The sequence below is a fragment of the Dryobates pubescens genome, chromosome 25 (genome assembly GCF_014839835.1).
Source record: "Dryobates pubescens isolate bDryPub1 chromosome 25, bDryPub1.pri, whole genome shotgun sequence".
Lineage (NCBI taxonomy): Eukaryota > Metazoa > Chordata > Aves > Piciformes > Picidae > Dryobates > Dryobates pubescens.
Genome location: NC_071636.1, coordinates 16,317,256 through 16,339,154, shown reverse-complemented (window position 1 = coordinate 16,339,154; position 21,899 = coordinate 16,317,256). Strand labels below are relative to the sequence as shown.

General features: G+C 63.7%; 3 protein-coding genes across 5 annotated transcripts; 2 read left to right on the top strand and 1 right to left on the bottom strand.

Annotated features, from left to right (window-relative positions):
• The first annotated feature begins 886 nt into the window (after positions 1-886).
• Positions 887-5,554, top strand: TRAPPC14 (trafficking protein particle complex subunit 14). Of its 2 annotated transcripts, none has more exons than XM_054172994.1 (11): positions 887-1,385; positions 1,608-1,703; positions 1,936-2,068; positions 2,151-2,237; positions 2,495-2,615; positions 2,696-2,843; positions 3,132-3,214; positions 3,308-3,471; positions 3,940-4,073; positions 4,150-4,343; positions 5,328-5,554. In XM_054172994.1, exons 1-11 carry the CDS (start codon positions 993-995, stop codon positions 5,479-5,481), a joined length of 1,707 nt encoding a protein of 568 aa, XP_054028969.1. In that variant the 5' UTR covers positions 887-992; the 3' UTR covers positions 5,482-5,554. The 2 variants fall into 2 exon arrangements, with proteins under 2 accessions (XP_054028969.1, XP_054028968.1); XM_054172993.1 differs by having other exon boundaries at positions 3,922-4,073.
• A 455-nt stretch (positions 5,555-6,009) lies between these two features.
• Positions 6,010-7,167, bottom strand: LAMTOR4 (late endosomal/lysosomal adaptor, MAPK and MTOR activator 4). Of its 2 annotated transcripts, none has more exons than XM_054173117.1 (4): positions 7,129-7,167; positions 6,613-6,693; positions 6,398-6,515; positions 6,010-6,211 (listed from the first exon to the last, which is right to left on the bottom strand). In XM_054173117.1, the coding sequence occupies exons 1-4, from the start codon at positions 7,138-7,140 to the stop codon at positions 6,114-6,116; spliced, it is 309 nt and encodes a 102-aa protein (XP_054029092.1). In that variant the 5' UTR covers positions 7,141-7,167; the 3' UTR covers positions 6,010-6,113. The 2 variants fall into 2 exon arrangements, with proteins under 2 accessions (XP_054029092.1, XP_054029093.1); XM_054173118.1 differs by having other exon boundaries at positions 7,138-7,157.
• Positions 7,168-16,726: 9,559 nt separating this feature from the next.
• LOC104308889 (transmembrane emp24 domain-containing protein 4-like) lies at positions 16,727-17,366 on the top strand. The gene is given in 1 exon segment (XM_009910128.2): positions 16,727-17,366. A coding segment is annotated over 1 exon segment (453 nt). The 5' UTR covers positions 16,727-16,880; the 3' UTR covers positions 17,334-17,366.
• Positions 17,367-21,899: the final 4,533 nt, after the last annotated feature.

Below are 21,899 nucleotides of genomic sequence, written 5' to 3'. Positions count from 1 at the left end.
CCCCCCAGCTCCATGGTACCGCCCAGGGCCAGGCAATGCCCCCCGCCCCGCATGGGGATCAGTGCCTCCTCCATAGGGCTCAGCCCTCCCCCACTCTGTGGGGCTCGGGTTCCTCCTCCATGGGGATCAGGACCCCCCCTCCATGGGGTTCAAGCCCCCCACTCCATAGGGCTCAGCCCTCCCCCACGGTACCGCCGAGTGCCTCCGTTTACCGGGGCCGGGTCCTGCCCGTCCCCCACGCCCACTCCCCTGGCGCTGCGCCCGCCCCGTCTAGCTCCGAGCCTCAGTTTACCAGGGCGGGGCTCTGGGCTCAGCCTCCCTGCCCCCCGCCCCCGAGGGAGGCCAGGCCCCGCCCACTGCTGCACAGGCGCCGCCCCCGCCCCGCCCCTCAGCCTTCGTGGTCGCTATGGCAATAAAAACTGGAATTTAATTGGCTGTTGTCGCTGTCAGTCACTTAGCGGGGGGGTGTGTGGGGGGTGTGTGGGAGGGGGTGTGTGTGGGGGTGTGTGGGAGGGGGTGTGTGGGGGGGTGTGGGAGGGGGGGGTGTGGGGGTGTGTGGGGGTGTGTGTGTGTGGGGGGTGTGGGGAGGTGAGGAAGGGGTGTGGGGGGGAGCGATCGATGCGCTCGGCGCTCGGCTGCGCGCGCTGTGCTTCCGCGCGGGCCCACGACGCTTCCGGCCCCTCCCACCCGCTCCGGAAGCGCCGCGCGCCGGAACCGGCCCCGGCCCCGGCCCCGGCCCCGCTCCCGGGAGGCCCCGGCCCGGCCCGGCGCGCCCGGCCCCGACATCCCCCAGCCCCCGGTATCCTCCCGGCCCCTGGGTCTGGTCCTTATCCCCAAGGTTCCCCGGTCCCCCCCGGTCCCTCCCGGTCCTCCGCCGGTCCCCCCGGTCCTTTTGGGCTCCTCTCTGTCCTTCTCCGCCCTTCCTTCTCGATCCTTCTCGGTTCCCCCGGGTCCTTCTCCATCCCTTGCGGCTCCCCCGGTCCTCGGTTCCGATGGAGTCGCAGTGTGATTATTTTATGTACTTCCCGGCGGTGCCGTTCGCGGCCCGGGAGCTGCTGTCGGGTGAGCCGGGCCGGTACCGGGCGCTCCCCCGCCGTAACCACCTTTACCTGGGTGAGACCGTCCGGTTCCTCCTGGTGCTCCGTTGCAGGCCCGGTAACGGCGGCGGCACTGGGCCGGGGCGGCCAGCCTGGGCCGAGCTGGCCGCCTCGCTGGCTGCCCTGGCCAGCGTCAGTCCCGGCGGCATCGAAGCCTGCGGCGATCGGGATGGGGATGTGGACGGCCCCGGGGACGGCCCCGGAGCCTCGCCGGAGCCCGCCGTGTTCCGGGAGTGCCGAGCCCTGCTGACGCACAGCCAGGGCCCTCCGGGGCGCCCGGCCGCTGGGGTGGGTGGCAGGAACGGGGGAGCAGGGGAGGGTCTGAGGGACAAAGGGGGACAGGGAGCGTCGCGGGGGGCGAGAGGGACAAGGGCTGACAGGGGATGGAAGAGGACAAGGGGGGGACGATGGAGGGTTTGGGCGGGCCCGGGGGGACAGAGGATGTGGGGAGGGAGGGGGCTCGGGGAGCAAGTTGGGGAGCACCTGCACTGAGCCCGGCGGTGTCCCCAGATCCCGGTGGAGGACCCCATCGTGTCCACGGACGAAGTCATCTTCCCCCTGACCATCTCCCTGGACAAGCTGCCCCCTGGCACCGTCAAGGCCAAGGTGACAGCTTGGGGACAGTGTGGACCCCGAGGGCGGGAGGGCTGCGGGGACAAGGTGCAGTCATGGGGGGTGGGACCTGGGGACCTGCTGCCCTCCTCTGTCCAGAGCGAGGCAGAGCTGGGGACAGGAGCCGAGGGCCAGCGGTGACACAGGGTGAGCAGCCCGGGGGCCGCGGGCAGCCCGGGGGCCGCGGGCAGCCCGGGAGCCGCAGCTGTGCCTCTGCTGTCCCCAGATCGTGGTGACAGTGTGGAAGAGGGACACGGAGCCGGCGGAGCTGCGGGAGGCCGGCGGCTACCTGGGGCTGCTGCAGACGCGGGCACCTGCCCAGGTGTTCCGCCAGGAGCAGGGAGCCTTCAAGGCACAGGGTGAGACCCCCCCCCCGTATCCCTGTGTCCCCTCCTGTCCCCTGCTGCCTCCCACCGTCCCCTGATGCCCCTTTCTCTGCAGTGAGCACCCTGCTGACCGTGCTGCCCCCGCCCGTGGTGCGGTGCCGCCAGCTCACCGTGTCCGGCAAGTACCTGACGGTGCTGAAAGGTGCGGGGCAGGGCACGGGCACAGGACTGGAGGTGGGGGGACAAGGACAGGGCCACAGGGGTGGCTGGGGTGGGGACAGGGGTCACAAGCGGCAGTGGCATGGGCAGAGAGATGACAAAGTGGCTGTGCTAGGGGTCTCGGGGTGGTGTCTGTGGGGTGGCCGCGGTGGAGCAGAGGATGTGGGGCAGGGGTGGGTGTGAGCTGGGCGGGCCGGGGCTGTCCCCTGACGTCCTTTGCTGTCCCCTGTGTCCCTGCAGTGCTCAATGGTTGGTCCCAGGAGGAGATCTCGCTGTGGGACGTCCAGATCCTGCCCAACTTCAATGCCAGCTACCTGCCCGTGATGCCCGACGGCTCTGTCCTGCTGGTCGATGACGTCTGGTGAGCGCTGGGACAGGGCCCTGCTGGCACTGCCGGTGCCCACTGCTGTCACCCAGCACCTCCCTGTCCCTGTCCTGCAGCCACCACTCCGGGGAGGTGCCCGTGGGGGCCTTCTGCCGCGTGGCCGGCGCGGGCTCGGGCTGCCCCTGTGCCCTGAGCGCCCTCGAGGAGCACAACTTCCTGTTCCAGCTGCAGGCGCCCGAGAGGCCTCCGGAGGATGCCAAGGAGGTGAGGGGGCGCTGGGGGTGACTGTGCTTCCCCCCCAGGGACATCCTGGGCTGGAACCTGCTGTCTGGGCCAGGGATCAAGGGCCACCCTCCTGGGCAGCATCAGGGTCGCCGCCCTGGTCGGCGGCCTGGGGGACTTTGTGCTTGCCCGGGGGACCTTATGCTTCCCCTGGGGACAGCAGAGGCCACCCTGTGGGTGTTTGTCCCTTCTGGGGGAGTCAGCTGGGATGTGGGGACTTTGGGAGCCACGGTGACAGGGACAGCTCTGACCCTTTGTCTCCTCACCCAGGGCTTGGAGGTCCCGCTGGTGGCCATCGTCCAGTGGTCAACACCCAAACTGCCCTTCACCAGCAGCATCTACACCCACTACCGGTGAGAGCCACCCCGAGGGGCCCCCCCGGCGTCCCCCACCTCCCCGGGTGGCATTGTCCCAGTGCCACCTCCCTGTACCCTCCCTGCCCCCAGGCTGCCCAGCATCCGCCTGGAGCGGCCTCGCTTCGTGATGACCGCGGCCTGCGAGTCGCCGGTGCGCGCCCGGCAGCGCTTCACCGTCACCTACACCCTGCTCAACCAGCTCCAGGACTTCCTGGCCGTGCGCCTCGTCTGGACCCCCGAGACCACCGCGGCTGGTGGGCGCCCAGGGCACCCGAGGGCACCCGGAGGGCACCCGAGGGGCCCGGGGCAGCAGGAGGGCACAGGGAGAGGGGGAAGGGGCTGCTGGGCGTCTCAGGGCATCTCCTGGGGGTCTGGAGGGGCTGCTGGGGTGCTGCTTAGGTGGTAGACATCATCCAGCTGTCCCAGGCAGGTCCAGGTTGGCCCTGAGAGACAATTTCTGACCCTTGAGAGTTGTCCAGGCCTGGCCCAGGGTGCAGCCCCCAGCGCTGGAGGAGGCCTCCCAGTGCTGAGGGCTCTCTTGTGCTGGTGCTGGGTTTGTGGTTGGACCCCACGGCCCCAAGGGTCTTCTCCAACCCAAACCCTGCTGTGACCCCACGGCTGCAAGAGGGGAGAAGGGGGGCGAGGGACCGGCGGTGCCCCGGGGGTGCTGGAGGCAGCTGGGCAGTGCCCTGTGCCCGTGCCAGCCACGGCTGTCCCTGCAGGGAAGAGGCTGCCCGGTGCCACGCTGGACGCCGTCGTCTGCCACTCGCCGCTCACCAACCTGGGCTACTCGCGCAAGGGCAGCGCCATCTCCATCCCCGTGGCCTTCCAGGCGCTGCGAGCCGGCCTCTTCGAGGTGCCCCCCGGCCCCCCCGTGCCCCCCTGCTGCCCTGGCACCCGGCCTGGCCTCACCTGCCCCTCCCTGCCCCCAGCTGTCCCAGCACATGAAGCTGAAGCTGCAGTTCACGGCCAGCGTGGCCAACCCCCCGCCCGAGGCCCGGCCCCTGTCCCGCAAGAGCAGCCCCAGCAGCCCGGCCGTCAGGGACCTGGTGGAGAGGCACCAGGCAGGGCTGGGCCGGTCCCAGTCCTTCTCCCACCAGCAGCCCTCCCGCAGCCACCTCATGAGGTACAGGGGGACGGGGCGGGGGCACGGTGGTGGGACCAGAGCAGCGGCTGGGAGCAGCTGGAATGGGGGGTGGGGTGGTGGGGACAGGGCTGGGAGGTGACCCAGGACAAGGCTGGGTGGTGGGGACAGGGCTGGGAGGTGACCCAGGACAAGGCTGGGTGGTGGGGACAGGGCTGGGAGGTGACCCAGGACAAGGCTGGGTGGTGGGGACAGGGCTGGGAGGTGACCCAGGACAACATTGGGTGGTGGGGACAGGGCTGGGAGGTGACCCAGGAGAAGGCTGGGTGGTGGGGACAGGGCTGGGAGGTGACCCAGGACAAGGCTGGGTGGTGGGGACAGGGCTGGGAGGTGACCCAGGACAAGGCTGGGTGGTGGGGACAGGGCTGGGAGGTGACCCAGGAGAAGGCTGGGTGGTGGGGACAGGGCTGGGAGGTGACCCAGGACAAGGCTGGGTGGTGGGGACAGGGCTGGGAGGTGACCCAGGACAAGGCTGGGTGGTGGAGACAGGGCTGGGAGGTGACCCAGGACAAGGCTGGGTGGTGGGGACAGGGCTGGGAGGTGACCCAGGACAAGGCTGGGTGGTGGGGACAGGGCTGGGAGGTGACCCAGGACAAGGCTGGGTGGTGGGGACAGGGCGGGGAGCTGCTCAGAACAGGGGCTCGAGGCAGGACAGGGTACAGGAGGCGGCTCCAAGGGGACACCACAGGGACAGCCCCCTGCCGGGGGGGGGGACACGGGCAGGGGACAGCCCCCTGTGGGAGGGCACGGGCAGGGAACAGCCCCCTGTGGGAGGGCACGGGCAGGGGACAGCCCCCTGTGGGAGGGCAGGGGCAGGGGACAGCCCCCTGTGGGAGGGCAGGGGCAGGGGACAGCCCCCTGTGGGAGGGCAGGGGCAGGGAACAGCCCCCTGTGGGAGGGCAGGGGCAGGGGACAGCCCCCCGCGCGGGGGCAGGGGACAAGTCACCCCCGGTGTCCCCGGCACAGGTCAGGCAGCGTGATGGAGCGCAGGGCCATCACCCCCCCGGTGGGGTCCCCCGTGGGCCGCCCCCTCTACCTGCCCCCCGAGAAGACGGTGCTGGCCCTGGACAAGATCGCCAAGCGCGAGTGCAAGGTGCTGGTGGTGGAGCCTGTCAAGTGACAGGGACGGGGGGCACAGCGGTGGCTGGAAGGGGACCAGCTGTGGGGGGCACACGCAGCGGGGGGCTGGGGGCGAGGCCCCGGGGCCGGAGCGGGGATGGGCACAAAGGAGGCTTCTGCGGCCCTCTGGCTTCCAGCCTGGCTGCAAGGGACCAGGCCCTGCGGCCGGGAGCACGGGGGACGCCCGGACCGCCGAAGCGTGGGGGGATCCTGCACTGCCAACCCCCCCCGGGGACAGCGATGCCACCTGTCCCCGCTGGCACCTCTGCTCCCTCTTATTTATTTGTCTCTGCCGGTGCCAATAAAGAGCTGGGCTGGACGGGGAGCGGTGTGTGGCTGGGGGAGGGTGGGGACAGGGAGGAGGCCCAGGCCAGGGCTGAGGGGGCACAGCTGGGGAACGTGGAGCCGTAATGGGGGGCTGCAAGGCTCGGGGGACCAAGACAAAGTTTATTGCCTCAGCATAGGGACAGCGTCTGGAGGGTGACACCGGGGCCAGCACGTGGCCCAGGGGACACCCCGTGGCCCTGGGCATGCAGAGCAGCCATCTGCAGGGCATAGGGATGGGAGCAGGGCCAGCAGACAGCTGGTCCCAAGGGGGCAACTGTCCCCTGCCAGGGGCAGCGAGGATGCGGCTCAGACGGTGACAGGCTCCTGGACGTGGTTCTGGCGCTTCACCACGAAGAGCTTCTGGCCAGAGATGGTGACCAGGAGGGAGTGCTCCCCAAAAACCACTGCGGGGACAGCAGGGATTCCCCTGCTCACAGCCACCCTGGGCCACCAGTGTCCCCCAACCATGGCCACCTCACTGACTACAGGACCACCAGCACCACCCTGGGGACAGCTTTGGGGAGGGCCCTTGACCCTGGGGACAGGGCTGGGGAAGCGGGCGGGGGGGTGGGGGGGTGGTCCCCACTCACCCGAGAGCCGCTTGAAGGGGGGGTCGTGGCCGCGCTGCAGCCGCAGCCCACAGGCCGTGGCCACCAGCTCTGACAGGACCGCAGCCGTTTGCTCGTCGTTCTCCAGGTCCCCCGACGACTGCGGGGGGACAGGGGGACGGCATCAGTGGGACCCCGCGCCCCAGACACCCCCTGCAGCCCGTGCCCCGGTAACGGGGGCGGTCCCCCGCCCTCACCGCCAGCACGGCCCCGTCGCTGATCACCAGGTAGCCCAACTGGTCCGGGATCCGCTCCAGGCCCTGCGTCAGCGCCGTGGTCTGGGGGGGCGGGGGGAGGGCGTCCCAGTTCCTCCCGGTGCGTGTCACCCCCTGCTCCCCCAGTCCCTTCCTGTGTCCCCCGCTCATCCCAGTCCCCCCCCAGTTCCTCCCCGTGTCCCCTGCTCCCCCCAGCCCCCCCAGTTCCTGTGTCCCCCGCTCCCCCCGCTCCCCCAGTCCCTCCCTGTGTCCCCCGCTCCTCCCAGTCCCCCCCAGTTCCTCCCTGTGCCCCCCGCTCCTCCCAGTCCCCCCCAGTCCCTCCCTGTGTCCCCCTCTCCCCCAGTCCCTCCCCGTGTCCCCCGCTGCCCCCAGTCCTTCCCAACCCCCCTCTTCCCCCAGTCCCATCCCGTTCTCACCCCAGTTCCTCGCGGTGTCCCCCCCCGCCCCGTTCCAGTCCCCCCCCGGTCCCCTCTCGCCCCAGCGCTCCCAGCTTCCCACCGCACTCGCCATGTTGCCGCTCCGCTCACGTGACGGCGCGCCGCCAGCCTCCGTATTCTGATTGGCTCAGGGCCCAGCCTGTCACCGGCACGCCCGCCAATGGGCGCGGGCGGGAGCGCGGCGGGCGGGGCAGAGGGGAAGCCGCGCTGTGTGCCCCGGGGCGCTGCGGGGTGGTCGCTGAGTTGCGCTGTGGTATCCCCCCCGCTGCCTCTCCTCGGATATGTACCAAGGCTTCCACAGTGCGAAAGCAAATCGGAAGCAGAGCCACAGGGGACTTTTAAACATGAAATGCGTCTGCATTAGAAATAGTGCATTTCCCTTGGTTTGTGGGGTTTAATTTGAATAGGAAAAGCTCTGAGCGGAGCCCAGCTGAGCACAGGCGCAGGAGAGCTCTCCTGCCCCCCACGCACGGCGGCAGGGGAAACCTCGGAGCTTCTCGGCGTTTCTGCCTCTCTTCAGGGGGTCTGTTGGCATCTAATATGGGTCTGGGGGTATCAAAGGGGAATTTGGGGGCATCTAAAATGTTCTGGGGGCATATAGAAGCATCTGGGGGCCTTTGAAGGATCTCCTGGGGGCTCCCGGGGGGTCTCTGGAGGGTTCTGAAGGAATTGGGGGGCGGGGGCAGGCTGTGTCTCAGTGTGGTTTTGGGGTCTGGGTTGCTGTGCAGCGTTGCCGGGGTCTGGGCGTCCCTAGTGCCGCCGACTCTGCGGCTCTCTGCTGCCGCCTTGTGGGCATGGCCTGGTACTGCTTGCTGCCACCCGCTGCTAAGGGTGCGAGTGGCCTCCGGAGGAGGTCTGCCGGCCCTGAAGGGCTTTTTGGGGGCGTCTAAAGTGGTCTGGGGGCCTCTGGAGGATTCCCTGGGGGCTCCCGGGGGTCCCTGAAGGGTCCCAAAGGAGGTGGTAGTGGTGTGTCAGGGTTAGGGGTGGAGTGGGGTTCCAGGTTTTGGGGTCCCCCAGGATTTGGGGAGGTCTCACTCTGGTTTTCAGTGTTCCTGCAGCCCCAGGACCCCCCAGCCACATCTGCCCTGGCATCTAAAGGCCAGCTGGGGGCACCTAAAGGGCTTTAGAGGGTAACAAAGGGGGTCTGGGGACACGTAAAGGGGTCGGGGAGCACCGAGATGATGCCACCCTAACTGAGATGGCGCCAGCTGCACCGCACTAACCCCACCACGACGGCACCAGCCTCACCGAGATGACACCTGCCTCACCACGATGGCACCGGCCTCACCGAGATGACACCTGCCTCACCACGATGGCACCGGCCTCACCGAGATGACACCTGCCTCACCACGACGGCACCAGCCTCACCGAGATGACACCTGCCTCACCACGACGGCACCGGCCTCACCGAGATGACACCTGCCTCACCAAGATCGCGCCGGCCTCACTGGTATGGCGCCGGCCTCACCAATATGGTGCTGGCCTCACCATGATGGTGCTGGCCCTTGCCAAGATGGCACCAGCTGCTTTGAAATGGCGCCTGCTGCCCCATCCTGGCTAGCAGGAGTCTTGTCTCTTCTGCTCTGCGCCAGGTCAGTGCCAGCTTCTGCTGCCCTCTGGGGTTCCTCTGTACCAGCTGCAGGGCTCTGATTGTGGGGGGGGGTCCTGGACCTGGTGGCAGGCTCCCACTCCCAGGACCGTGCGGGTGGGGGGCGGTGGCAGTGAGAAGCGGCACCGCAGGCGGTCTGCAGTCAAACTGAACTGGGGTGGGGGCTGCAGGCTGGAGGCAGCGCGGGGCTGCGAGAAATCATTCTGTCTGGCTGCCGCAAGGGGAAGGTGGGTGCCAGGGGGTGCCGGTGGGTGCCGGTGGGTGCCGGGCTGTGACAGTGGTGCCGGTGGGTGCTGGGCTGTGCCGGTGGTGTCAGTAGTGCCGGTGGGTGCCAGTGGGTGCCGGTGGGTGCTGGGCTGTGACAGTGGTGCCGGTGGGTGCTGGGCTGTGCTGGTGGTGCCAGTAGTGCCGGTGGGTGCCAGTGGGTGCCGGTGGGTGCTGGGCTGTGACAGTGGTGCCGGTGGGTGCTGGGCTGTGCTGGTGGTGCCAGTAGTGCTGGTGGGTGCCAGGGGGTGCCGGTGGGTGCCGGGCTGTGACAGTGGTGCCGGTGGGTGCTGGGCTGTGCCGGTGGTGCCAGTAGTGCTGGTGGGTGCCGGTGGGTGCCGGGTTATGCCAATGGGTGCCGGTGGGTGCCGGGTGTTGCTGGGGACTGCAGGGTTCGATCCTTGAGCTGACTGGCTGATTGTAGTCTGTGTTGTGTGGGATGTGCATTGGGAGAGACGTGGAAGGGGGGTGAGGCGCGGAGGTGCCGGCGGCTGGCCGGGTCGAGAGTGCAAAGCATCATCCCAGCCCTGACGACCACAGCCAGCGACAGGCCTGGCCTGGCCTGCCCCAGAGTGACCACAGAGTCCTTGGCAGTCCCACAGCCTCCCTTGCCTCATAGTGACCACAGAGTCCTTGGAGGCCCTGCAGCCTCGCCCCCCCATGGCAGGCACAGAGCCCTTGCAGGCCCCAGGGCCCAGCTCCCCCCACAGCGACCATGGAATCCTTGCAGGGCTCTTCCCCCTCCCAGTTCAGACTTGGCTCTCTCCCACTACTAACTTGCTGCCCTGTCCCACTCCCGGCACGGACTGGGCTCCAGCGCTCGGCACGGACTGGGCTCCAGCACTCAGCACGGTCTGGGCTCCAGCGCTCAGCACGGACTGGGCTCCAGCACTCAGCATGGTCTGGGCTCCAGCGCTCGGCACGGACTGGGCTCCAGCGCTCGGCACGGACTGGGCTCCAGCGCTCGGCACGGGCTGGGCTCCAGCGCTCGGCACGGACTGGGCTCCAGCACTCAGCACGGACTGGGCTCCAGCGCTCGGCACGGACTGGGCTCCAGCGCTCGGCACGGGCTGGGCTCCAGCGCTCGGCACGGGCTGGGCTCCAGTGCTTGGCACGGACTGGGCTCCAGCGCTCGGCACGGGCTGGGCTCCAGTGCTTGGCACGGGCTGGGCTCCAGCGGTCGGCACGGACTGGGCTCCAGCGCTCGGCACGGGCTGGGCTGCAGCGCTCGGCACGGACTGGGCTCCAGCGCTCGGCACGGGCTGGGCTCCAGCGCTCGGCACGGACTGGGCTCCAGCACTCAGCACGGACTGGGCTCCAGCGCTCGGCACGGACTGGGCTCCAGCGCTCGGCACGGGCTGGGCTCCAGCGCTCGGCACGGACTGGGCTCCAGCGCTCGGCACGGGCTGGGCTCCAGCACTCAGCACGGACTGGGCTCCAGCGCTCGGCACGGGCTGGGCTCCAGCGCTCGGCACGGGCTGGGCTCCAGTGCTTGGCACGGACTGGGCTCCAGCGGTCGGCACGGGCTGGGCTCCAGCGCTCGGCACGGGCTGGGCTGCAGCGCTCGGCACGGACTGGGCTGCAGCGCTCGGCACGGACTGGGCTGCAGCGCTCGGCACGGTTTGGGCTCCAGTGCTCGGCACGGACTGGGCTCCAGCGCTCGGCACGGACTGGGCTGCAGCGCTCGGCACGGACTGGGCTCCAGCGCTCGGCACGGACTGGGCTGCAGCGCTCGGCACGGACTGGGCTCCAGCGCTCGGCACGGTTTGGGCTCCAGCGCTCGGCACGGACTGGGCTGCAGCGCTCGGCACGGACTGGGCTGCAGCGCTCGGCACGGACTGGGCTCCAGCGCTCGGCACGGACTGGGCTCCAGCGCTCGGCACGGTCTGGGCTCCAGCGCTCGGCACGGTCTGGGCTCCAGCGCTCGGCACGGACTGGGCTCCAGCGCTCGGCACGGTCTGGGCTCCAGCGCTTGGCACGGACTGGCCTCCGGCGCTTGGCATGGACTGGGCTCCAGCGGTGGGCACGGACTGGCCTGCAGCGCTCGGCACGGTCTGGGCTCCAGCGCTCGGCACGGTCTGGGCTCCAGCGCTCGGCACGGACTGGGCTCCAGCGCTCGGCACGGTCTGGGCTCCAGCGCTCGGCACGGACTGGGCTCCAGCGCTCGGCACGGTCTGGGCTCCAGCGCTCGGCACGGTCTGGGCTCCAGCGCTCGGCTCGGTCTGGGCTCCAGCGCTCGGCACGGACTGGGCTGCAGCGCTCGGCACGGACTGGGCTCCAGCGCTCGGCACGGACTGGGCTCCCCCCTGGTGCCCCCTAGTAAAGTCTTTGACACCTCCCAGGTCCTCTTCCCCAGCCACACAGCCCCAAGCCTGGAGTCTTTGTGGGGTTGTTGTGACCCAGGTGAAGAACCCAGCCCTGGGCCTGAGGGCCATGGACCTGGGGGCCAATAAATGGACCTGAGTCCCAAAAGACCCATAGTAGCCAGGTGGGGGCTAGTCTCTTCTCCCAGGCAACCAGCACCAGAACAAGAGGACATAATCTCAAGCTGTGCCAGGGAAGGTTTAGGCTGGATGTTAGGAAGAAGTTCCTCCCAGACAGAGAGATTGGCCATGGGAATGTGCTGCCCAGGGAGGTGGTGGAGTCACCATCCCTGGAGGTGTTTAGGAAGAGCCTGGATGAGGCACTTGGTGCCGTGGTTTAGTTGATCAGATGGTGCTGGGTGATAGGTTGGACTCAATGATCTTGAAGATCTTTTCCAACCTGGGTCTGTTCCACCAAATACCTTCTTGGTCACCTGGGCACAGCCTGGCTCATCCCCAGCTGTGGGCTCAAAATCCACTGAGCCATTTTGGTGAGGTTTAAAAGATCAGAGCAGGGTTTGGTTTAGGTCACCTTGTGGAGCATGCTTGGGACCTGCCCAAGATGTGACCAGGAGATGTTTTGTCTGCCTGTGCCATCATCAGGACACAGCTGATGGATAGATGCCAGAGGAGACCACAAAGACGACCCAAGGGCTGAGGCACCTCTGCTGTGAGGCCAGGCTGGGGATGTTCAGCCTGGAGAAGTCCAGGAGGACCTCAGAGTTGCCTTCCAATAGCTGAAGGGATCCTCCAGGAAGGCTGGAGAAGGACTTTCCATGAGAGTGTCCAGAGACAGGACAAGGGGGAATGGTTTGAAGCTGAGGCAGAGCAGGGTGACTCTAGAGCTGAGGAAGAAGTTCTTCAGTGTGAGGGTGGTGAGACTCTGGCACAGGCTGCCCAGGGAGGCTGTGGCTGCCTCCTTCCTGGGGGCAATCAAGGCCAGGTTGGATGAGGCCTTGAGCAAGCAAGCCTAGTTGAGAGATGTCCTTGACCATGGTGGAGAGGTTGGAAGCAATGACTTCTGAGGTCCCTTCCAGCCTGAGCCTTTCTGTGGTGCTTTGACAACCTCCAAACCCAGCCCTTAGCAACTCACAGATGTCCCCAGCCGCTCCATGTCCACCACCAGTCCACCACAGGAGTGGTTCCCACAGCTCCTCACCCTGCCTCAGTTTCTGTTTAATTGATCTGTGGTTTGTATTTTTATTGCCAGTAAAAGACTAGTTTCCTTTTTTACCCCTGGTGATAGAAAGATCACATTCCAGTCACGGCAGCGCCTCGTGACACCCTGAGACCTTCACCTCAGCTTCCCAGAGTGAGGCCATCAGCAGTGGCCTCTGTCTTCAGGGCTCCAGGTTGAGTGACTCAAGGAGCTGAGGAATTTCATCCACCTTCAGCCCAGCCTGACTCACAAAGGTCAAATGATTGGGGAGGGACTCAGACCAGTGAATAATTGAGGAGGGACCTGGAAGGGTCAAAGGATGGAGGAGGTAAATTTGCAGAGGACACCAAGCTGGGGGCAGGAGTTGATCTGTTAGAGGGTAGGAGAGCTCTGCAGAGGGACCTTGCCAGGCTGGACAGATGGACAGAGTCCAAGGGCAGGAGATTGAACACATCCAGGTGCCAGGTTCTACACATTGACCACAACAACCCCAGGCAGTGCTACAGGCTGGGGGCAGAGTGGCTGAGAGCAGCCAGGCAGAGAGGGACCTGGGGGTGCCAATTGACAGCTGCCTAAACATGAGCCAGCAGTGTGCCCAGGTGGCCAAGAGGGCCAGTGACATCCTGGCCTGCATCAGGAACAGTGTGGCCAGCAGGAGCAGGGAGGTCATTGTGCCCTGTGCTCAGCACTGGTTAGGCCACACCTTGAGGCCTGTGTCCAGTTCTGGGCTCCTCAGGTCAGGAAAGCTGTTGAGATGCTGGAAGGTGTCCAGAGAAGGGCAACAAAGCTGGGGAGGGGTCTGGAGCACAGCCCTGTGAGGAGAGGCTGAGGGAGCTGGGGTTGCTTAGCCTGCAGAAGAGGAGGCTCAGGGGAGACCTTCTTGCTGTCTACAACTCCCTGAAGGGAGGCGGTAGCCAGGTGGGGGTTGGACTCTTCTCCCAGGCAAGCAGCACCAGAACAAGAGGACACAGTCTCCAGCTGTGCCAGGGGAGGTTTAGGCTGGATGTTCGGAAGAAGTTCTCCCCAGAAGGAGAGATTGGCTGTTGGAATGGGCTGCCCAGGGAGGTGGTGGAGTCCCCATCCCTGGAGGTGTTCCAGAGGGGATTGGATGTGGCACTTGGTGCCATGGTTTAGTAGTCAGGAGGTGTTGGGTGACAGCTTGGACTTGATGATCCTTGAGGTCTTTTCCAACCTCATTGATTCTAGGGTTCTATATTATTGTCCCAGTTCGAGCCACCAGCTGCTGAGGGCAAAGGACAGGAGGTGTTTTACCCTAAAGGAGTAAATCAAAGCACCTCCCAGAGCAGGAGGTTAAGTGGCAATTCAGTGACAAAAGCAGACCACCTACAGCACACTTCTCGGTGTTGTGGTTCCTGGAGAAGGGGTAAAAGGCTCCGACCTGCATCCAGCGCCGGCAGAGCTCTTCTGTGGTGTTCTCGAAGAAGCCACAGATGTCTGCTCCAATCTTCAAACAAAAGCAGCAGCAGATGTTAGTGTGCAGGGCTGCAGCTCTGCAGCTCTGCTCACTCCCAAAGCAACCCTCCAAAACATCCAGAATGGAATCAGTTTGTGTCTCTCAGCTCAGCCCTCACTGCTAACCAGGGCCAGGAGTTGGCCATTTCTACAGAGCATCAGAGAAACTAAGGCTGGGAGACGCCTCTGAGATCAGTAAGTCCAACCAGAACCCAACTCCCATGACCACTAAACCATGTCCTGAAGCACATCTACAGCTGCTTGAACACCTCCAAGGATGGGGACTCCACCACCTCCCTGGCCAGCCTGTTCCATGCCTGACCACTATTCCAGTCAAGAAGTCTTTTGCGGGGTCAGGGGTCCAAAAGAGAACCCAGGACTCAAGTGGCCTCACCCTGCCCAGCAGGAGAAGAGACCAAGCCAAACCTCACTCCAGCCTCTTGTCAAGGAGTTGTAGAGAAGGTCTAGAGAAGGGGAAGCAGGAGCTGTGTCCGTCCAGGAGGTCTCTCAAGGCTCTGGGCCACTGCAGGAGGTAAAGGTCAAAGAAGAGCAGGAGTTGGGTCCACCCAGGATGTCCCCTCAACAGCAGGGTGGAGAAGCCACATGGCTGACACAGGAGCCTCCTACCCCTCGATAGCTAAACAAAGGCCATAAACTGTGGCTGGCACACTCCAGCTTCTCCTTATCTCCTACCCTTTGCGCTTCACGTTGGGCACCACAAAGGACCCACAGCTGCTAGCTCAGCCTTGGTACCAGCTGCTTGCATGCTCCAGCCTAGTGGGATTGAGGAAGGGCTTGCAAGGGTCAAAGTGAGAAGCAAAATCTAGAGTGGAGATAAAGATACCTAGATAGGGGTTTGGAACACAAGCCCTACGAGGAGAGGCTGAGGGAGCTGGGGTTGCTTAGCCTGCAGAAGAGGAGGCTCAGGGGTGACCTTCTTGCTGTCTACAACTCCCTGAAGGGAGGTTGTAGCCAGGTGGGGGTTGGACTCTTCTCCCAGGCAAGCAGCACCAGAAGAAGAGGACACAGTCTCCAGCTGTGCCAGGGGAGGTTTAGGCTGGATGTTAGGAAGAAGTTCTCCCCAGAAGGAGAGATTGCCCATTGGAATGGGCTGCCTGGGGAGGTGGTGGAGTCGCTGTCATTGGAGCTGTTCAGGAGGAGACTTGATGGGGTGCTTGGTGCCGTGGGTTAGTTGTTTAGGTGGTGTTGGATTGGTTGATGGGTTGGATCTTGAAGGTCTCTTCCATCCTGGTTTATTCTATATATTCTGTTCTATAGGGGACACAGAAGCTATCATCCCAGAATAACTCCCCAACTGCTTCTTCCTTGTCATCCAGTGCAATGATGAGGCCCATGGGGTTCTTACGGCTGAGCAACAAAACCAGAACACCACCACAACGTTAGGAGCTTCTGGGCAGCCTGGAGCAGCCACCAAGGTCTCAAAGCCTCGAGGATTTGTCTTGCATTAGTCCCTGGTTGAAGAAGGGCTTTTGCCTTCAAGGATTTTCATACAACAACAGAAGATCCATGGGGAAGCAAAAGAAAACGATGACATAAAATAGAATAAACCAAAGCAACTGAGATGAAATAAAAAGGACTGAGAGCAAACCCAAGCAAAGCACTGGGGGCAGCGCTCAGAGCACGAAGCCCCTGGTGTGGCAGGTTCAGGCTGTGCCTTTGAAAAGTTAGCTGCAGATTTTTGAGCAGAAGAGTGAAGCAGCAGGAACAAGGCCACAGTTGGGTGTAAAAAGGAAACCAAGAGATTATTCCACACTGATTTCGTTGGCCAGGTGTGTGAAGGCAGACCCTTATCAGTCTTGTCTCCCACATCTGTTCTTTTCGGTCTCTTCTGGCTGCTTTGCTGGAAGGGATTTCTTATCTAACAGCCCTGCAGATGAGACTAACTGAGCTTTCTAACAGCTCTCTGTTCTTCCAATTAATCAGAGGAAAAGGGGGAGGGAGGTTAGGGGGAGAAGCAGGGCAGCTTTCCCCCACCCAGGGGGGTTTCCATGCTATTTCCTGATTGCAAACACCTGGATAGCACTGTAAGCGCTGCACATTTGTACCCATTCACTGCATTCCATTGTGGAGTGCAGCTTTGCTTGGAAATACAGCTTCCCTTTGCCTTTCCCTCTGCGTTTTGGTTAATGTGGCCCCAAAGTTCTGAACCCCTGCACCTGGGGAGGGTGAACTCACTCGCGGCCCCGATCCGGTGCATGCGCAGCGGCGGGGCGCTGGGCGTGGCGGGGCGCTGGGCGTGGCAGGGCGCTGGGCGTGGCGGGGCGCTGGCGATGCCGGGGCGCTGGGCGCGGCGGGGCGCTGGGCGCTGGCGATGCCGGGGCGCTGGGCGCGGCGGGGCGCTGGGCGCTGGAGATGCCTGGGCGCTGGCGATGCCGGGGCGCTGGGCGCGGCGGGGCGCTGGGCGCTGGCGATGCCAGGGCGCTGGCCGCGGCGGGACGCTGGCGATGCCGGGGCGCTGGCGATGCCGGGGCGCTGGCGATGCCGGGGCGCTGGGTGCGGCGGGGCGCTGGGCGCGGCGGGACGCTGGCGATGCCGGGGCGCTGGCGATGCCGGGGCGCTGGGTGCGGCGGGGCGCTGGGCGCGGCGGGGCGCTGGCGATGCCGGGGCGCTGGCGATGCCGGGGCGCTGGGTGCGGCGGGGCGCTGGGCGCTGGCGATGCCGGGGCGCTGGGTGCGGCGGGGCGCTGGGCGCGGCGGGGCGCTGGCGATGCCGGGGCGCTGGCGGTGCCGGGGCGCTGGGCGCGGCGGGGCGCTGGCGATGCCGGGGCCCGGAGCGCTCACGGCCTTTGCTTCCATATCGGCGAGACGGAGAAGCGCTGCTTCGTCGAGGAAATCCCGGATGAGACCACGGTTATCGGGAACTACCGGACGCAGCTGTGGGACAAGCAGTCGGAGTCCTTCCTGCCCTCCACCCCGGGGCTGGGCATGCACGTCGAGGTGAAGGATCCCGACGGCAAGGTGGTGCTGTCCAGGCGGTACGGCTCGGAGGGTCGCTTCACCTTCACCTCCCACACGCCGGGGGAGCACCGGATCTGCCTGCACTCCAGCTCCACCCGCGTGGCTCTCTTCGCCGGGGGCAAGCTGAGGGTGCAGCTGGACATCCAGGTGGGGGAGCACACCAACAACTGCCCCGAGATCGCCGCCGAGGACAAGCTGACCGAGCTGCAGCTCCGCGCCCGCCGGCTCCTCGACCAGGTCGAGCAGAGCCAGGACCAGAACTAGCAGAGGTACCGGGAGGAGCGTTTCCGCATGGCCAGCGAGAGCACCAACCAGAGGGTGCTCTGGTGGTCCATTGCCCAGACTGGCATCCTCCTCCTCACTGGCATCTGGCAGATGAGGCACCTCAAGAGCTTCTTCGAAGCCAAGAAGCTGGTGTAGCCCCTTCTGGTGTTCTCCCCCCCACCTACTACCCAACCCACAGGAGGTGCTTCCATCCCTTCCATTCAGGGCTCTTGTGGCCCTGGGAATGCTCTCACAGCCCTGAGAAGGCTTCCACGGCCCTGGGAACGCTCTCACAGCCCTGGGAAGGCTCCCATGGCCCTGGGAAGGCTTCCATGGCCCGTTTGTTGGGGTTTTTTTCCTGGCCTGCATCAGGAACAGTGTGGCCAGCAGGAGCAGGGAGGTCATTGTGCCCCTGGACTCTGCATTGGTTAGGCCACACCTTGAGTCCTGTGTCCAGTTCTGGGCCCCTCAGTTTAAGAAGGACATCGAGACACTTGAACGTGTCCAGAGAAGGGTAACAAGGCTGGGGAGAGGCCTTGAGCACAGCCCTGTGAGGAGAGGCTGAGGGAGCTGGGGTTGTTTAGCCTGGAGAAGAGGAGGCTCAGGGGTGACCTCATTGCTCTCTACAACTACCTGAAAGGTGGTTGTAGCCAGGTGGGGGTTGGTCTCTTCTCCCAGGCACCCAGCACCAGAACAAGGGGACACAGCCTCAAGCTGTGCCAGGGGAGGTTTAGACTCAAAGTGAGGAGAAAGTTCTTCACTGAGCGAGTCGTTCGTCATTGGGATGTGCTGCCCAGGGAGGTGGTGGAGTCCCCATCCCTGGAGGTGTTCAAGAGGGGACTGGACATGGCACTTGGTACCATGGTCTAGTCGTGAGGTCTATCGAGACAGGTTGGACTTGATGATCGATCCTTGGGGTCTCTTCCAACCTTAGTTATACTGTGAGACTGATACTGTGATACTGTGGAGAAGAGGCCTCAGCACCGTGTCCCCCCGGGTGTGAGCTCGGTAGAAGAGGCTGTACAGGTAGGGCAGCAGGGTGCAGCGGATGTTCAGGTAGTGCTTCGAGGTGCTCACCAAGACTGAGTCAGCTCCAAAGAAGGCTGGATCCTGAGGCTGAAAAGAAATCATTGTTGTTACAGTATCACAGAATCACCAAAGTTGGAAGAGACCTCAAAGATCATTCAGTCCAACCTGTCACCACAGACCCCATGACCAGACCATGGCACCAAGTGCCACATCCAATCCCCTCTTGAACACCTCCAGGGATGGTGACTCCACCACCTCCCTGGGCAGCACATCCCAATGATGAACGACTCACTCAGTGAAGAACTTTCTCCTCACCTCCAACCTAAACCTCCCCTGGTGCAGCTTGAGACTGTGTCCCCTTGTTCTGCTGCTGGGTGCCTGGGAGAAGAGACCAACCCCCACCTGGCTACAACCACCTTTCAGAGAGTTGTAGAGAGCAATGAGGTCTCCCCTGAGCCTCCTCTTCTCCAGGCTAAGCAACCCCAGCTCCCTCAGCCTCTCCTCATAGGGCTGTGGTCAAGGCCTCTCCCCAGCCTTGTTGCCCTTCTCTGGACATGTTCAAGTGTCTCGATGTCCTTCTTAAACTGAGGGGCCCAGAACTGGACACAGGACTCAAGGTGTGGCCTAACCAATGCAGAGTCCAGGGGCACAATGACCTCCCTGCTCCTGCTGGCCACACTATTCCTGATGCAGGCCAGGATGCCATTGGCCCTCTTGGTCCCCTGGGCACACTGCTGGCTCATGTTTAGGTGGCTGTCAATCAGCACCCCCAGGTCCCTCTCTGTTTGACAGCTCTCGGCCACTCTGCCCCCAGCCTGTAGCTCTGCATGGGGTTGCCGTGGCCAAAGTGCAGCACCTGGCACTTGGACTTGTTGAATGCTCTCTCTGTCTCTCAAGGCTCTGGGCCACTGCAGGTGGTAAAGGTCAAAGGAGTTGGGTCCACCCAGGATGTCCCCTCAACAGCAGGGTGGAGAAGCCACATGGCTGACACAGGAGCCTCCTACCCCTGAATAGCTAAACAAAGGCCATAAACTGTGGCTGGCATACTCCAGCTTCTCCTTATCTCCTACCCTTTGAGCTTCACGTTGGGCACCACAAAGGAACCACAGCGGAACCACAGCGGAACCACAGCTGCTAGCTCAGCCTTGACTAGCTGCTTGCATGCTCCAGCCTAGTGGGATTGAGGAAGGGCTTGCAAGGGTCAAAGTGAGAAAGAAAATCTAGAGTGGAGATAAAGATACCTAGATAGGGGACACCGAAGCCACGTGAGCCAAGGGAAGCAAGCCAAGGGAAGCAAGCCAAGGAAAGCAAGCCAAGGAGTTCCATCAGCACTTCCCATGGCCAGGCTGAGGAGGGTGTCAGGAGGGTCTCAGAAGTGTCAAAGGATTGAGGAGGGATTTGGAAGGGTCAAAGGGTCAAGGAGGGACTTGGAAGGGTCATGGTGGTGACCATGGGCAAACCCGGCCTGATGGTGGCTTCCTATGATGGGAGTTACAGCATCAGTGGACAAGGGAAAGGCAACTGATGGCATCTGCCTGGGCTTTTGTGAAGTGTTTGACCCTGTCCCACGTGACATCCTGGGCACCATGGACTTGAGGGGTGGTCCAAGGAAGTGTCTGGGTGGTGGTACTCAGAGAGTTGTGGTCAATGGCTCAGTGTCCAAATGGAGACCAGTGATACATGGTGTCCCTCAGGAGTCTGTGCTGGGACCAGTGCTGTTTGACATCTTTGTGGAGAGTGGGACTGAGGCACCCTCTCAGGTATGGGGCTGACACCAAACTGTGGACAGGCTGGAGGGAAGGGATCCATCCAGAGGGACCTGGCCAGGCTGGAGAGGTGGGACCAAGCCAGCCTGCTGAAGTTAATCAAGGCCAAGTGCAAGGACCCAGCTGTAGGCTAGGTCAGGACAATCCCAAGCATGAATCCAGGCTGGGTGAGGAGTGGCTGAGAGCAGCATGCAAGAGAAGGGCCTGGAGGAGTCAGGTGATGACAAACCAAACATGAGCTAGCAATGGTCACCGGTGGGCCAGAAGGCAGCGGAGTCCTGGGCTACATCGGAAGTGAGACCAGCAGGACAGGGAAGGGATTCTGCCCCTCTGCTCTGCAGAGACCCCACCTGGAGTCCTGCATCCAGTTCTGGGGCCCCCAGTACAGGAAGGAGCTGCTGGAGAGGGTCCAGAGGAGGCCACCAAGATGATCAGAGGGCTGGAGAACCTCCACTGTGGGGACAGGCTGAGGGAGTTGGGGCTGTTCAGTCTGAAGAAGAGAAGGCTCCAGGGAGACCTTAAAGCAGCCTTCCAGTACCTGAAGAGGCTCCAGGAGAGCTGGGAAGGGACTTTTGACAGGGGCTGGAAGTGCCAGGATGGTTTGAAACTGGAGCAGGAGAGATTTAGGTTGGATATCAGTAGAAGTTCTTCACTATGAGGGTGGGGAGACACTGGCACAGGCTGCCCAGGGAGGCTGTGGATGCCCCATGCCTGGAGGTGTCCAAGGCCAGGCTGGATGAGACCTTGAGCAACCTGGGCTGGTGGGATGTGTACCTGCCCATGGCAGGGGGTTGGAACTGGATGAACTTTGAGGTCCCTTCCAACCCAGACCAGGTGAGCTGGGAGGGTGGAGGTGCTGGGAATAGCTTCTTCTTGTCCTGGGTTTTTGGTGGAGTTGCTGAATGAGTCTTGCCCTGAATTCCTGGGGAAAGGTTTCCATCATCTTGGGGTGAAAGAAGCAGCTTTCAGTGGTGGCCACATGGCTCTGAGCAGCTGCTTTGGGTTTGAGAGTGGAGCCAGGGAGGTCCAAGGAGCCTTTGATGAGTTGGAACCAATTTTCCCTTTTGCCTTTCACAGAATCCCAGCTCGGTCAGGATTGGAAGGGACCTCTGGAGCTCATCCAGTCCAGCCCACAGCACCCACAGCAGCTTGCCCAAGAGCACACCATCCAGGTGGGCTTGGAAGGTCACCAGAGAAGGAGACTCTGCAACCTCTCTGGGCAGTCTGCTCTGGGGCTCCAGCACCCTCAAAGCCAAGATGCTTCTCCTGATGGAACCTCCTGAGTTCCAGTTTGTGCCCCTTGTCCTGGCACTGGACACCACTGACAAGAACCCAGCCCCATCCTCAGGACCTTCACCCTCTGGGGCTGCTCTTTTCCAGGCTCAACAGCCCCAGGGCTCCTAACAGAGCTGCTCCCTGACCCCTCAGCACCATCCTAGCCTCCACTGGACTCTCTTCAGTGGGTCCCTGTCCCTCTTGAACGGGGGAGCCCAGAACTGATCCCAGTACTCCAGGTGAGGCCTCCCTAGAGGCAGAGTAGAGGGGTGGGAGGAGAATCTCCCTTGACCTGCTGCCCACACTCTTCTAACGTGCCCTTCAGGAGGCCATTGTCCACAATTCCTTTGTCTTCATCATCTGGATGATTTTTTTCAGGTGATGAAATGCCTGAAATCAGGAAACCCACTCCTGAACTTGGAGCTTTTTCCCCACTCATTTTGCAGCCTCTGGTGGAAAGCTCCTGATGGATCCAGGAGGGCAGAAACCTGAATCCATGGGAATTCCCCTTCCTGGTGAGTCAGGCTCTGCACAGTGAGCAAAACAGAGCTGTAAATCCCTGGGGGGGGGAGGTGGAAAAAGGAGGAAAAATAAAAGGTAAAACCCTAAATCCTGCCCCTGGCTCCCGTGGCAGCTGGGATTGGCCACACCT